The 16070-nt window shown below is 48.8% G+C and overlaps 1 protein-coding gene across 4 annotated transcripts in view; it reads left to right on the top strand.

The window, feature by feature from the left end:
* Positions 1 to 16070, top strand: part of arhgap32b (Rho GTPase activating protein 32b) — a 646854-nt gene that overhangs the window by 526280 nt on the left and 104504 nt on the right. For all 4 annotated transcript variants that reach the window (XM_085968179.1, XM_085968180.1, XM_085968181.1 and 1 more), the window contains 3 exons: positions 4437 to 4518; positions 9938 to 9988; positions 12112 to 12186. In XM_085968179.1, coding sequence (XP_085824305.1) covers positions 4437 to 4518; positions 9938 to 9988; positions 12112 to 12186 — 208 coding nt within the window. The remainder of the gene's footprint in view (positions 1 to 4436; positions 4519 to 9937; positions 9989 to 12111; positions 12187 to 16070) is intronic.

Below are 16070 nucleotides of genomic sequence, written 5' to 3'. Positions count from 1 at the left end.
TTAATTTATTTTCCCAATCCACTCTACTCAATTCCGCTCTCATACCTTCATAGTATCCTTTATTCAAGCTTAGCACGCTTGTTTGAGATCCAACCTTCTCACCCTCTAATTGAATATGGAATTCAACCATGTTATGGTCACTCATTCCAAGGGGATCCTTTACTAGGAGATTTTTAATTAATCCTGTCTCGTTACACAGGACCAGATCTAAGGTTGCTTGCCCCCTGGTCGGTTCAGTTACATACTGCTCAAGAAACCCATCCCTAATACACTCAATGAACTCATCCTCAAGGCAGCCCTGCCCAATTTGATTTGCCCAATTAATATGATAGTTAAAATCCCCCATAATTATAGATGTTCCCTTATTACAAGCCTCAACTATTCCCTGATTGATACTCCGTCCAACAGAGTTGCCACTGTTCGGAGGCCTATAGACTACGCCCACTAGTGTTTTTTTCCCCTTATTATTCCTTACCTCCACCCAAACTGTTTCATTATCCTGATCTTTTGACCCAATATCATTTCTCTGTATTGCAGTGATTCCTTCCTTTATTAACATAGCCACCCCACCTCCCCTTCCTTCCTGCCTGTCCTTCCTGATCGTTAAATAACCTGGTATGTTTAATTCCCAGGCATTGTCACCCTGCAGCCATGTTTCTGTAATGGCCACAAGATCATACCCATATGTATTTATTTGTGCCATTAACTCGTCTATTTTGTTACGAATGCTACGTGCATTCAGATAGAGAACTTTCAAATCTGTTTTGTGACACTTAGTTCCTGCTTTTGCCCTTTTTATTACTTTACCTTTTACTCCATACCTTCTGCCCCTTCCTGACACGCTCTGGTTTTTTATTTCCCCACTGCTACCTAAGTCTATGACCTTCTCTGTTATCATTTTTATTATTTGCTCTCTAGGAATCTCCCCCCCACTAGTTAGTTTAAAGCCCTCTCTACAGCCCTAGACATTACCATTATGAACAGCTAGCTTGAGCTAGTCACTTTATTCATGCCATGTGGACTTGTACAACATCCATCTTGACTACTGCCTTGTGGGTAGCCTAGTGCATCGTGGGTAGCCCACTCTTATATACATACAGCTCCACCTAGTGTACCATTCTACAATGACATGTTACTGGTCATTACAATCAGTAGTGGGGAAAATACTAGAGTCAATTATAAAAGATGTAATAGCAGAGCACTTGGAAAACAGTGACAGGATCGGACAAAGTCAACATGGCTTTACAGAAGGTAAATCGTGCTTGACTAACCTGGAATTTTTTGAGGATGTAACTGGTAGAATAGATAAGGGAGAACCAGTGGATGTGGTGTATTTGGACTTTCAGAAGGCTTTCCATAAGGTCCCGCATAAGAGATTAGCGTGTAAAGTTAAGGCACATGGGATTGGGGGTAAGTTACTGACTTGGATAGAGAACTGGTTGGCAGACAGAAAGCAAAGAGTTGGAATAAACAGGTCTTTTTCTGAGTGGCAGGCAGTGACTCGTGGGGTACCGCAGGGATCGGTCCTTGGACCCCAGCTATTCATAATATATATTAATGATTTGGACGAGGGAACTAGATGTAATATCTCCAAGTTTGCAGACGACACAAAGTTGGGAGGGCGTGTGTGCTGTGAGGAGGATGCCGAGAAACTCCAGTATGATTTGGACAGGTTGGGTGATTGGGCAGAAGCATGGCAGATGTATTATAACGTGGATAAATGCGAAGTTATCCACTTTGGTGTCAAAAACAAGAAGGCAGATTATTATCTGAATGGCAATAGATTGGGAGAAGGGGAAGTGCAACAAGACCTGGGCGTCCTTGTGCACCAGTCACTGAAGGTATGCATGCAGGTGCAGCAGGCGGTTAAGAAGGCAAATGGTATGTTGGCCTTCGTAGCGAGAGGGTTTGAGTACAGGAACAAGGATGTCTTGCTGCAGTTGTACAGGGCCTTGGTGAGACCACACCTTGAGTATTGTGTGCAGTTTTGGTCGCCTTATCTGAGGAAGGATGTTCTTGCCGTGGAAGGAGTGCAGCGAAGATTCACCAGGCTGATACCTGGGATGGCAGGAATGACGTATGAGGAGAGATTGGGTCGATTGGGCTTGTACTCGCTGGAGTTTAGAAGAATGAGAGGAGATCTCATTGTAACTTATAAAATTCTAACAGGACTAGACAGACTAGATGCAGGAAGGATGTTCCCGATGGCGGGGGTGTCCAGAACCAGGGGTCACAGTCTAAGGATAAGGGGTAAGCCATTTAGGACAGAGATGAGGAGGAATTTCTTCACCCAGAGAGTGGTGAACCTGTGGAATTCTCTACCACAGAAGGTAGTAGAGGCCAATTCATTAAATATATTCAAGAAGGAGTTGGATATATTTCTTAAGGCTAAAGGGATCAAGGGATATGGGGAGAAAGCAGGGACAGGGTACTGAGTTTGGATGATCAGCCATGATCGCATTGAATGGCGGAGCAGGCTCGAGGGGCTGAATGGCCTACTCCTGCTCCTATCTTCTATGTTTCTATGTTTTACAGTTTTATCAACTTGTCCTCCCACTTGTAAAGATTTGTGATTCTGAACCTCAGGAGTGTTGGCCTTGGCTCAGTTGTAGCGCTCTTGTCTCTGAGTCAGAAGGTTGTGAAGCCCACGATCGAGGCTGACATGCCAGTGCAGTACTGAGGGAGCTGCTGCCTTTCAGATGACACGTGAACCGAAGCCCCCACCTGGCTGTTTCGATGGGTATAAAAGATCCATTGGCACTATTCGCAGAACAGAAGGTGTCCTCTGTGTCCTGGCCAATATTCCTGCTTCAAGCAGCCCTACCAAAAGCAACTTAACTGGCCATCTATCTCACTGCAGGGTTTGTGGGACCCTCTGTTGTTCAAATTGGCCATATTTCATGAAAGTAACTCAATGAAACATAATGGGTTGTATAAGTAAAATTTAAAAACACAGAAGAATGGCCTAGTGCAATATAACAACAAAGTGTAACAGTTTAATAGATGTGCAAAAGAGGCTGGGCAGGACTGAGCTGTAAATGTGTATAGTCAAATCAGGGTCTGAACCAGGACTGAGCTGTGAATGTGTACAGTCAAATCAGGGTCTGAACCAGGACTGAGCTGTGAATGTGTACAGTCAGATCAGGGTCTAACTCAGGATTGAGCTGTGAATGTGTACAGTCAGATCAGGGTCTGGACCTGGACTGAGCTGTGACTGTGTAGTCAGATCAGGGTCTCACTCAGGATTGAGCTGTGAATGTGTACAGTCAGATCAGGGTCTGGACCTGGACTGAGCTGTGACTGTGTACAGTCAGATCAGGGTCTGGACCAGGACTGAGCTGTGAATGTGTACAGTCAGATCAGGGTCTGGACCAGGACTGAGCTGTGAATGTGTACAGTCAGATCAGGGTCTGGACCAGGACTGAGCTGTGAATGTGTACAGTCAGATCAGGGTCTGGACCAGGACTGAGCTGTGAATGTGTACAGTCAGGTCAGGGTCTGGACCAGGACTGAGCTGTGAATGTGTACAGTCAGGTCAGGGTCTCACTCAGGACTGAGCTGTGAATGTGTAGATTACAGGAAACTTTGTTATATCCGGCACCGATGGGACCAAGCTGTTGCCGATCTATCAAAACTGCCGGACATACCAGCGTTAATGTTGAAGCATACGGAGGTTTTCATCTCCGTATCTGACAACAAACAATGTTGCTTAGCAACAGCTTCTAAATAGTCGGACCGTACCTTAGAAGCGTCTCTGTAGCTTAGCAACAGCTTCAGAGAGACTTTGCAGAGCCTGACTGTTGAAAAAAAAGCCACGAGAAGAAAAAAAACCTAACAAAACGGCTCCTGATTTCTGCCAGTAGAGCGAGGTTTCTGGACATACAACCTCCGGATAAACCAAAGTTTCCTGTATATTGTCCTGACTAATAATGAGTTGGGGAACCATTCTGAAGCTGGTTTCTTTGCATGGGGAGGCTGAGGAATCGGTGCTGCTGGTGAGTTGGGGCACTGCAGGAGTGTCGAGTGGGTGCTCAGTGTCTGGGCTGGGTCGACCAGTTGATTTCCGAAGCAGCGATCCAGCTGACTGTTCCTCAGGGACTGCCTCTTTTTTTTGAAGTGCAGTGCTCAGGAAATCACTTCTAAATACTTAAACCTCCACAGCTGTAGGAGACATTTGCATACAAAATCCTACCTGTCCGAGCTTTAGTTTTAGTTCAGTTATCCCTGATTCTACCCCATGGTTTGAGACCCCTGTTTATGCCTAAACAAAATCTTACTTTCAGATTGAATTATTTTAGTCATTTTGATCTACTGAGGAGAAAACTATGTTTCTGATTCAGCAATTTATAAATTCCCTGGAAAGTTAAATGTGTGAATTAACTGATGTGAACAGCACCGGACTTAGTGTCTGATCTGTACCTTTGTTTGATTTGCAGGTCGGGTTCTTTCCCAGCGAGTGCGTGGAGCTCATTAATGATAAAGTTCCTCATTCTGTGACTAGTGCAATGCCAAAGCCAGGTACAGTAATCATTTATCCTGCACCCACTGCAGACTGCATCAAACCCAGTGCTGATTAATGTGGCTGTCAGAATCTCTAGACACTGATAGATTATTTCCACAGGAAGGTGTGAACAGCAGTAATAGCTGACAGTGCGAGCCTTGCTCCGAAATGTTAATGTGCCCAACATAGTTGATACGTAATTGCATTTTTGCACAAAAGTGAGTCATACTTTACACAATCATTCAAGTGTAGCATTCGGTGGGACAAATCCATTGGACTTTGGAGTCGCTGGGTTTGTATTTGTGTATCAAACTGTGCAACAGATACTTCTCGGAGAAGAAACCATGTGCAGTGTCTCAGTGTGCCTTTACACTAGCTCGGAGGAGGTGTGCCCTTTGTAATCTGAAGACTGACCGAGGAATGTGTAAATTGTAAAACTGGAATCTGTAAAATCGCAGTGTTGAACAAATGCAGCCCCGTTAAACACGAGAACATCAACACAAGTCACTGCACCAGAGTCTTCCAACCAGACTCAGGGTTTCAAAGAGACAGAGGTTCTCAGGCTGTCCTTCTCTTTGCAGCTTATTACTGATAGGTGCTGGTGTTCTCCCTTCCCTGGTACATGCACTGTGGCCTCAATGTGTTGCTGAACATGAGAGGTATTGTTACAGAGTGAAGTGTTTATTCCATCGAATTACTGATGCTCAGAGGCAACTGAGCAACAGCTTTTTTGAGTTGACTTCCAGTCCTTCTAACACACTCCCAATGAATAAAATTAAATGAATGTCACCTCCCATTAATTTTACTAAATATATTTCTACACAGAGGATTTCTTCATTTTAAAATGTTAGCCCCTTGCTTAAATTGCAGTCCCACTCCCTTGCCGACTGTCCCCTCAAGGCCAGCTAACAATACAGTAGCTGATCTGCCAGCCTAAAACACCAACCTGCAATAACATAATACAGGAAACTTTGTGCTATCCGGCACCCACGGGACCGAGCTGCTGCCGTTGCCTCAAAACTTCCGGATAGACCAGCGTCAATGTTATCAGATAGGAGCTTTTCATCTCCGTATCTGACAACAAAGACTGTTGCTTAGCAACAGCTTGTCAACACTCGGCCTGTGGCTTGGAAGCGTCTCTGAAGCTGTTGCTAAGATACAGAGACACCTTCCAGAGCCTGCCGTATCTGACCACAAACACTGTTGCTCAGCAACAGCTTGTAAACACTCGGCCCAGTAGCTTGGAAGCGTCTCTGAAGCTGTTGCTAAGCTACAAAGACGCTTTCCAGAGCCTGCCTGTGAAAAGAATGCTAGGAGAAGAAAAAAAACCTAACCAAAACGGCTGCTGATTTCTGCCGTTAGATCGAAGCTGCCGGACATTCAACCTCCGGATAGCACAAAGTTTCCTGTAGAAGATTGCGGACAGTTAACTTGGCAAATGTGGGCGACGTAATTTGCGTTTGATGACCCGATTTTGCTCTGTAATGGAGTTTGTTACAGTGAGGCTGATCTGTCCTGTGTTGGGAGTATAATTGGCCGGTGTGCTTTCTGTGTGGAACTAGTTACTGACATGTTGCGTACCTGGTCCAGATAAGGTCCGTTATTCAGGCCTAACACAGTAATAAACAGCATTGATAATGTCTTAATGATTCCGGCTTCACAATGAAAATCAAACCGGTTTGTATGTTTAAGTAAAAATAACATCAGAAAAATTCTGGAGATGTACATTAAGTCAGTCCGCAGCTTAAAGAGAAGCGACAGTCCAATGTTTGGTGTAAGAGTCCTTTGTCAGTATTTCAGTTTCATTAATGTGTGAAAGCTCTGCGTGAATCTTCTATCACGTGGAGCTGAATTATCTGAGCTAAACAAAATGTACATGGGTCAGATCATTTGTCCTTTAGGTAAAGGAACTTGGGAAATGTGGACATATTAAACATCCAGGAGTAATTGATAGTCGTTACAGCAGTGATGTGTGAAAGGATCCCAGACTGAGAGCGCTGGACTTCAGGACTGATCCCAGACTGTGAGCGCTGGACTCCAGGACTGATCCCAGACTGAAAACGCTGGATTCCAGGACTGATCCCAGACTGAGTGCGCTGGACTCCAGGACTGATCCCAGACTGAGAGCGCTGGACTCCAGGACTGATCCCAGACTGAGAGCGCTGGACTCCAGGACTGATCCTAGACTGAGAGTGCTGGACTCCAGGACTGATCCCAGACTGAGAGTGCTGGACTCCAGGACTGATCCCAGACTGAGAGCGCTGGGCTCCAGGACTGATCCCACTGGACTCCAGGACTGATCCCAGACTGAGAGCGCTGGACTCCAGGACTGATCCCAGACTGAGAGTACTGGACCCCAGGACTGATCCCAGACTGTGAGCGCTGGACACCAGGACTGATCCCAGACTGAGAGCGCTGGACTCCAGGACTGATCCCAGACTGTGCACGCTGGACTCCAGGACTGATCCCAGACTGAGAGCACTGGACTCCAGGACTGATCCTAGACTGAGTGCTGGACTCCAGGACTGATGCCAGACTGAGAGTGCTGGACTCCAGGACTGATCCCAGACTGAGAGCGCTGGACTCCAGGACTGATCCCAGACTGAGAGCGCTGGACTCCAGGACTGATCCCAGACTGAGAGCGCTGGACTCCAGGACTGATCCCAGACCGAGAGCGCTGGACTCCAGGACTGATCCCAGACTGAGAGCGCTGGACTCCAGGACTGATCCCAGACTGAGAGCGCTGGACTGCAGGACTGATCCCAGACTGAGAGCGCTGGACTCCAGGACTGATCCCAGACTGAGAGCGCTGGACTCCAGGACTGATCCCAGACTGAGAGCGCTGGACTCCAGGACTGATCCCAGACTGAGAGCGCTGGAATCCAGGACTGATCCCAGACTGAAAACGCTGGATTCCAGGACTGATCCCAGACTGAGAGCGCTGGACTCCAGGACTGATCCCAGACTGAGAGCGCTGGACTCCAGGATTGATTCCAGACTGAGAGCGCTGGACTCCAGGACTGATCCTAGACTGAGCGCTGGACTCCAGGACTGATCCCAGACTGAGTGCGCTGGACTGCAGGACTGATCCCAGACTGAGAGCGCTGGACTCCAGGACTGATCCCAGACTGAGAGCGCTGGACTGCAGGACTGATCCCAGACTGAGAGCGCTGGACTCCAGGACTGATCCCAGACTGAGTGCGCTGGACTGCAGGACTGATCCCAGACTGAGAACGCTGGACTCCAGGACTGATCCCAGACTGAGAGCGCTGGACTCCAGGACTGATCCTAGACTGAGCGCTGGACTCCAGGACTGATCCCAGACTGAGAGCGCTGGATTGCAGGACTGATCCCAGACTGCGAGCGCTGGACTGCAGGACTGATCCCAGACTGAGAGCGCTGGACTCCAGGACTGATCCCAGACTGAGAGCGCTGGACTCCAGGACTGATCCCAGACTGAGAGCGCTGGACTCCAGGACTGATCCCAGACTGAGAGCGCTGGACTCCAGGACTGATCCCAGACTGAGAGCGCTGGACTCCAGGACTGATCCCAGACTGAGAGCGCTGGACTCCAGGACTGATCCCAGACTGAGAGCGCTTGTCTCCAGGACTGATCCCAGACTGAGAGCACTTGTCTCCAGGACTGATCCCAGACTGAGAGCGCTGGACTCCAGGACTGATCCCAGACTGAGAGCGCTGGACTCCAGGACTGATCCCAGACCGAGAGCGCTGGACTCCAGGACTGATCCCAGACCGAGAGCGCTGGACTCCAGGACTGATCCCAGACCGAGAGCGCTGGACTCCAGGACTGATCCCAGACCGAGAGCGCTGGACTCCAGGACTGATCCCAGACCGAGAGCGCTGGACTCCAGGACTGATCCCAGACCGAGAGCGCTGGACTCCAGGACTGATCCCAGACCGCGAGCGCTGGACTCCAGGACTGATCCCAGACTGAGAGCGCTGGGCTCCAGGACTGATCCCAGACTGAGAGCGCTGGGCTCCAGGACTGATCCCAGACTGAGAGCGCTGGACTCCAGGACTGATCCCAGACTGAGAGCGCTGGGCTCCAGGACTGATCCTAGACTGAGCGCTGGACTCCAGGACTGATCCCAGACTGAGAGCGCTTGTCTCCAGGACTGATCCCAGACTGAGAGCGCTGGACTCCAGGACTGATCCCAGACTGAGAGCGCTGGACTCCAGGACTGATCCCAGACTGAGAGCGCTGGACTCCAGGACTGATCCCAGACTGAGAGCACTTGTCTCCAGGACTGATCCCAGACTGAGAGCGCTGGACTCCAGGACTGATCCCAGACTGAGAGCGCTGGACTCCAGGACTGATCCCAGACTGAGAGCGCTGGACTCCAGGACTGATCCCAGACCGAGAGCGCTGGACTCCAGGACTGATCCCAGACCGAGAGCGCTGGACTCCAGGACTGATCCCAGACCGAGAGCGCTGGACTCCAGGACTGATCCCAGACCGAGAGCGCTGGACTCCAGGACTGATCCCAGACCGAGAGCGCTGGACTCCAGGACTGATCCCAGACCGAGAGCGCTGGACTCCAGGACTGATCCCAGACCGAGAGCGCTGGACTCCAGGACTGATCCCAGACTGAGAGCGCTGGGCTCCAGGACTGATCCCAGACTGAGAGCGCTGGGCTCCAGGACTGATCCCAGACTGTGCGCGCTGGACTCCTGGACTGATCCCAGACTGAGAGCGCTGGACTCCAGGACTGATCCCAGACTAAGAGCGCTGGACTCCAGGACTGATCCCAGACTGAGAGCACTGGACTCCAGGACTGATCCGAGACAAAGTCCTGACTCTGCATGTCTGGTGGAGCAGTTGGAATATCATTCGTGACTCTCACAGAAACCCAACAACTTTGCCCCAGATTTAGTTTCTTATTTCAGATTTTCAACTGAATGTGTAAAGCAGACCAGTGCTAATGCTGTATTGCAAGGTATTTGCTAAGTTGGGGCCTGCTGCTTGATACTCGCGGAGTCCTTTGGCATGGTAGAGGCAAACTGATGAGGTAGAGTGGGTCCACGTACACTATGTATTGGGTAAGGTGACTGATTCCTGGCATGTGAACTGGTGTGCAGCATTGGAGGAAACGTGATCATCATCAACAGCTGCCTCACACTATCGTTCCTGCAAAAAGAAACGTGGCTCGAATTCCTTGGTGAAACTTTCACTCAGCCTACAGTAGCAGTGTGTGCTGTGATAAACAGGTGGAAACCTTTTGAAGAAGGGTTAAACCCGAAACGTCAACTCAAATTTCTCTCCACGGATGTTGCCTGACTTGCTGAGTTTTTCCAGCATTTTCTGTTGTTATTTCGGAAACCTGAGACTGTTTGACTTGCTAATTGTGCGTGCTTCTCTCTGTGTTACCTGTTACTGTGGTGTATTTAACACTGTCTCTGGTTGTCCTTTCCCAGTCTCCCCAGGACACGGAATTCGCCCAGCCTCCTGGAGTTACTTTGCTCCCTGTACGTCTTCACTTCTCCTATCACATAGATTACAGAAGCCAGCTGGCAGTAACGATTCTATTAAGCTAAGAACATTATAGTCCAGTAGACGGTAGAATTACTAGTTCGACCCGCTCTAACCCTTTCACTGGTAAAGCTCCTGTTTTCTTCTGAACAAATGAGGGAGTATTGGCTCATACCATTGACGCTCCTGTTAAAACAGACTGAATGATCCCTGTTAACAATGGAATGTAAACCTCGATAAGATGAGCCCCTGATTTGGATGGTGACCATCCATTGTTGGTTTCCATGTGTCTTTCCCTCCTGAAAGGGCTGACTCTTGCAGAGGTGTAATTCCCCAGATGCAAGCACCCATCAGTACTCATCCTAATTTCCATTCTTCATAGCTGAGCCTGGACAGTGAGTACCCAATCCTAGCCTCACTCACCATTCATACACGTGCTCTCTCCAGCACGGGGTCATCGGCGAGTGATCAGGAGTGGGATCCCTGGTCAAGACTTTTGTTCCTCCCTAGCCCAGTGCCCTGAGGCCGATTGTAGAGATCTGATTGAGGTCAGTTAACTGAACACAGACCAGGACGTGAACTTGGGGCCTTCTGGTCTGTATGGCTGAGTACCAGAGCTGGTGTTTCCCAGTGCTGGCCTTTCACTGTCCCTCATCACTGAGAATTTGCCAGTAAAGCAGTCAGTCCAATTTAAATGTTAATGAGTCAATTAAAACAAAGGAAATTTAAAGAAAACTTGGAACTTTCACAGGGGGTTCAGTGTAAACGCGGGGAACCAGTGAAAGGGTTACTTTGACTTAATTCAAATGAACTGTCGGAGTTTTATGTGACAAGTTTCAGTGAACTCTGCCCATCATTGTATTTTTGTAAATGGAGCCATCACCTTCAACAAAGCAAACACATTCCAATTCATCGAAATCCCCTCGAGACTTTTCAGAACTCGATTACACTCAGTGCAAGAACATTCCCTCTGACATCCCTCTTACTCCGAACTTTCCAAAGGGAAGTCTGGAATCGGCACCCTTTGCCATAGTGTATTTACCTGCATCATTACTCTTGATTTTCTTCATGATTGAAAGTTTTAATCTGTTCTCTCTTTTTTAAGAAAACAAGCTCAGCTTCCTTAACTTTTCCTTCTAACTTACATTACTGATACATAGAATCCTTGTTGCTAACCTCTTCCCCCTCTCAAAGGCAGTAATACCCTTCTTGCCTCTTTCCCCAGCAGAGGGGGCAAGTCTTAATTGTTTTCGATTCCTGAACTGACAGATACTGGCCTCAGAACATGTGCTTGGCTCCGATCTTATGCCCGTCCCCTTGCCCTGGGGCAGTCAGGTGCATCAAGTGGACAAGCAAAGCAGTGGCAAAACTCAGCTGGGAGCCTGTGTTTTGAGCCTATCGGCTCAGGGTGCTTGTTAATAAGCAGCCCAGTTGGTAGACCTGAGTTGAGTGGATCCTGACTTGCCGATCTGCTGGCTGCCCGTGAGTAGCCTGTGAGAGGCCTGGCTCCAAAAACATCATACTGAAGGAAATCATGTACTCCCCGAGGCTGGAGAAATTCTGTGCAATCTGCTCCCAGTGCGTGGCCCACTGCCAGCGACTGGCCGGAAGGTCAACATCAGCCTCCACATCAGTCACTCGGAGCGCACATCGTTCTCCCCCGCCCGCCCCTCCCCCCCCCCCCGCCGAACAGGATCACTGTCAAAATCCTGAGGGCCCAACCAAGACCCACCAGCTACAGACACGACGGGTGAGCACAGTCGTACACACCAGCACCACCTACACCCAGTCCCCAGGGCCCTCTACAACACCAGGCACTCAGTAACGCTCACACAATGCCACATGCACCACATGCTCTGTATACTGTGAATACAACACACATCATCATGTTGTAACCAAAGAGAAATTGCAGTTAAAAAGGGGGAAGATGAAGAGATGTGACACACATGTCCTCCCCTCAGTAACTGGGGCTGGGCTCAGTCTGTGGTGCTCTGATGAATGTCTGGCTCCATTTCATGAAAAAACAAGACTCTTGAATTAAATGACCAGAGTCATGGTTGAGATGCAGGATCTTGGTAACTAATCCTTTGACCTGATCTATTTTTCCCTTTGCATGCAGATTTGGAGATGGAAAATGTAAACCCAGGTATTGCATGTGTTGCAGTCCCTCTAGTGCGATCCCGACCGTGCTCAGGTAGACATGATCATGGGGGTAACACCACATTCTGTGTCTTAACACTGAACTAACGCTGTGTGTTACCGTTGCATTCTCATCTGTACTAACACTAATTCTCGGCCATTGGCAGAGGCACTAAGGCATGAAGCAGTGTTAGCAGCACACCGCACAAAGTAGCTGCAGGAGAAGCCAGCTGTAATTGAAACAGCTCACCATCAGTAAATAGATGCAAGAATAATAGCCGAGCTGGCAGCTACATCGAGCTTGGATCCTTGTCTAAGCTGTTTGTAGAGGCTAATGTAGCTGAACTGGGCTGGCAAATGAAGAATGTGGAAGATGGGTGGGGTGGGGGCAGTGAAATGGACGAATGGGTGGTCTGGCGTGGCTGTAGAAAACGGATTTACACAGTCTGTGGAAATGGTTCCTCTGCTCCCACTGCGCTGGAGCTCCTTTGTAGGAGTTTGCACCGTTGGATTATTTTTGGTTGCTATGCTGGAGCTGCCAGATAATTGGGCTGTATCTTCAGCATTGATCTGTTAGGTGCCTGCAGGGAGCTTCCTTCCTCCGACAGAGAATTGAAGAGTATTAACACCAGAATTAGAAACACAGTGCTTGGATTGTGACTCTGGGGCTGATTTTCACCCCGATTCCGAGCAGGGAACGGGCTGAAAAGCGGGGTACACGATTTCTTAAGGCTAAGGGGATCAAGGGATATGGGGAGAAGGCAGGGACCGGGTACTGAATTTGGATGATCAGCCATGATCGCATTGAATGGCAGAACAGGCTCGAGGGGCCGACTGGCCTACTCCTGCTCCTGTCTTCTCTGTCTAAGTTTCTATGTCACCGCCCTGCTCTCCCCGACATCCGCTCCACCACGATTTTGGGGCAGGCTGGGAAACGGGCGGGAGCAGGGTCCTACGCCACTTGTGGGACCCTGATGCGATGTTAGTGTTGCACGGAGCAGAGTGAGCTCTCCACCCAGTGGAGCTAAGTGTTGAGCGCCCGAACCAGCGGTCCTTAAAGGGACAGCTACAAGCCACTCCGAAAACAAGGAGCAAACTGTTGTGGCACAGGTATTTGGGGGGCCAGGAGCAGCATGGATGCTCCTCCATGCCCCATGAAAATGTTCACACCTGCAGCCGGTATCTTTGTGCCTTCACCCCATCCCCCACCTGGTGATTGCTCCGGCTCTCCATCCGCCAAATTTCCCACTGTCTCCCCCCACCCCATCGATTGGCAAGCTGCCTCTCAATGGTATTCTAACAAGACCTGACTGTGAATGTGGTTTGGGCCTCTGGCTGTTGGCATTGGAGTATTCAGACCACTTTTCAGAGGGTGAAACATAGGACAGTACAGGACAAGAAAAGGCTCAGCATGTCATCTGGCTGCTTCCGAAAACTCATCCCTCTCAATCATTCAACCCATCAACTATGCATTCCATTCTCCTTAAAATGTTTCCTTGCTCTCTGCCTCCCTGGCCATCCCTTCCACACGTTTACCACCCGCTGTGTGAAATTAACTTCATTCTGTCTGTGCACATTCCCCCTTCAGTGCTTCCGTTCAATAGCATGAAGTCTAAAGGCTGTCGCAAGTAGTTTGAGGCCATTCGATTGTTCTGAGGACGTAGGGTGTGTAAAGAAGAGCAATGTCTGTGTTTGATTATCAGCCCGTGCCCTCTGCCTCCCCCGTACCCCCCCGCCGTACACCCCCCCCATACAACCGCCCCCCCATAGAAAAACATCTAGAAACTGGAAATACAATGGCCCAGAAATTCGGGTCGGGGGCTTCCCGCGGGTGCAAGCCCCCGACCTACACTTACATTGCACGCCGACAGTTGAGGCCTGGGCCTGTGTGGATTTCCTGTCTGTGGCCCGGTCCAGCTCTCGGCGCGCTGTGCCTGCGTGATCCAGCGGCGTACTTTGTGCGATGCGTCGGCTGGGATCACGTGAGCACTGGGCAACCAATCGGAGGAGGGAAAAGTCCATTCATGAGTTTGACATAAGACCTGTCAAACTCATGAAAACTCCGGGCGCCCAAAACAGTACATAAACTTGAAATAAAATTTTAAAAAACATCACACTATTTAAATGAACTATAAATAACTTTAAATAACTGTTTTAAACAATAAATTAAATTTTTGAAAAAAATAATTTTATAAAAAATCGGGGCTAAAAATACACTAACCTTACTGTAAAGTCTTTAAAAATAATAAACCTGTGGAAAAAAAATTCTAATTCTAATTATTAGACCACTTACCTTTTAAAATTAAGTCCTTACGTCTGCTTTTTTCAAGTGTAAAAAGTGGAGGCCTTCATGCACGGGCAAACCTGGAAAAAAGAAAGGAAGTTCAACGCGCAGGGGAGGGGCCTTGTTCTGCGCGATCTGGGGCCCTGCTGGGCCCCCGAGGATCGCAAGTGCCGGCAAAAGAGCCCGGCACCAAGGAGAAGTGCTGGGCTCTTGGAACGCAGCCGGCACTCCGCCGGGGGGGGGGGGGGGTCAGGAGGCCGGGGACGGGAGCGCAGAGAGGTGCTGGCAGGCGGCCAACAACAAAAATGGCTGCCCCGCACCTCTCCTTTAATTTGCGCCTCTACTGCCGCAGAAGGCCCCCCTGAACCGGTCGCACATAGCGTCCGGCGGTAAATCAGGGGGCGCTTCCTAATATCGCGGCCGGGGTGCTGCGCACACCGATGACGTCATCGGTAGCGGCGCAGCGGTAACGGCTAGCGCCGCCATTAGCGTCCCGCGGAATTTAGCAGGAGGCGTGGCCAGTGGCTTGCGACCCACTTAGCGCCCTCTTACGGCACTAACGGGTGGCGCATTCAACTGAATTTCTAGGCCTAAGAGTCTAAATAGGATAAGGGTGCAAAGCAATCTCGGGGTACTGATTCACAAATCATTAAAAGTAGCAGCACAGTCTAACAAAGCCATAAAAATACAAACAAAGCACTGGGGTTCATTTCTACAGGAATAGAATTAAAAAGCAGAGAAATTATGTTTAATTTTTATAGAACCGTGGTTTGATCACACTTGGCATACTGTACAAAGTTCTGGTCTCCATATTATAAAAAGGATATAGAGGCATTGAAGAAGATGCAAAAATAATTTACAAGGATGATACCAGAACTGAGAGAATATACCTCTCAGGAAAGATTGAAATGGGCAGGGCTGAAGCTTTTTTCTCTAGAAAAGCGTAGGCTGAGGGGTGACCCGATAGAGGTCTTTAAAATTATGAAAGGGTTTGATCGGGTAGACGTAGAGAAGATGTTTCTACTTGTCAGGGAGTCCAAAACTAGGGGCCATAAATATAAGATAGTCAGTAATAAATCCAATAGGGAATTCAGGAGAAACTTCTTCACCCAGAGTGGTGAGAATGTGGAACTCGCTACCACAGGGAGTGGTTGAGGCGAATAGTATAGATACATTTAAAGGGAAGCTGGATAAGCACACGTGGGATAAAGGAATAGAAAAACATGCTGATAGTGTTAGATGAAATAAGGTGGAAGGAGGCTCGTGTGGAGAATAAATCCAGCATAGACCAGTTGGGCCGAAGGGCCTGTTCCCGTGCTGTAAAATTTTATGTAATTCTATTATTTTTTTTAAAGTGAAGGTGGATTTGAAAATATCTGTTTGAAAAACCTGCTGGAAAGTTATGTCTGGAGTTAAAGATGGCTATAAAACATTCCGAAAAATGTTAAGTCTGTGCAGGAGTGACAGCACATACTGCAGAACAAACACGCAGCTTTCTGTTTGGAAACACATCTCCGAGCGGAGAGCCAGCAGCAGCTGCCACACACAGCGTGCTGAGGCATGAACGTCTCCCAGGTGAATCGCTGTGTGGTGATAGATTGTCATTTCTACACGATGGTATGCTGCAGGAAGAATGGGCTTCGGTAATAGTGAGG

The sequence above is a fragment of the Somniosus microcephalus genome, chromosome 26, assembly GCF_052327205.1.
Source record: "Somniosus microcephalus isolate GS21.2 chromosome 26, FLI_Smic_1.0, whole genome shotgun sequence".
Classification (NCBI taxonomy): Eukaryota; Metazoa; Chordata; class Chondrichthyes; order Squaliformes; family Somniosidae; genus Somniosus; species Somniosus microcephalus.
Note: the sequence above shows the minus strand (reverse complement) of the source record. Positions and strands in the feature narration are given on the sequence as shown.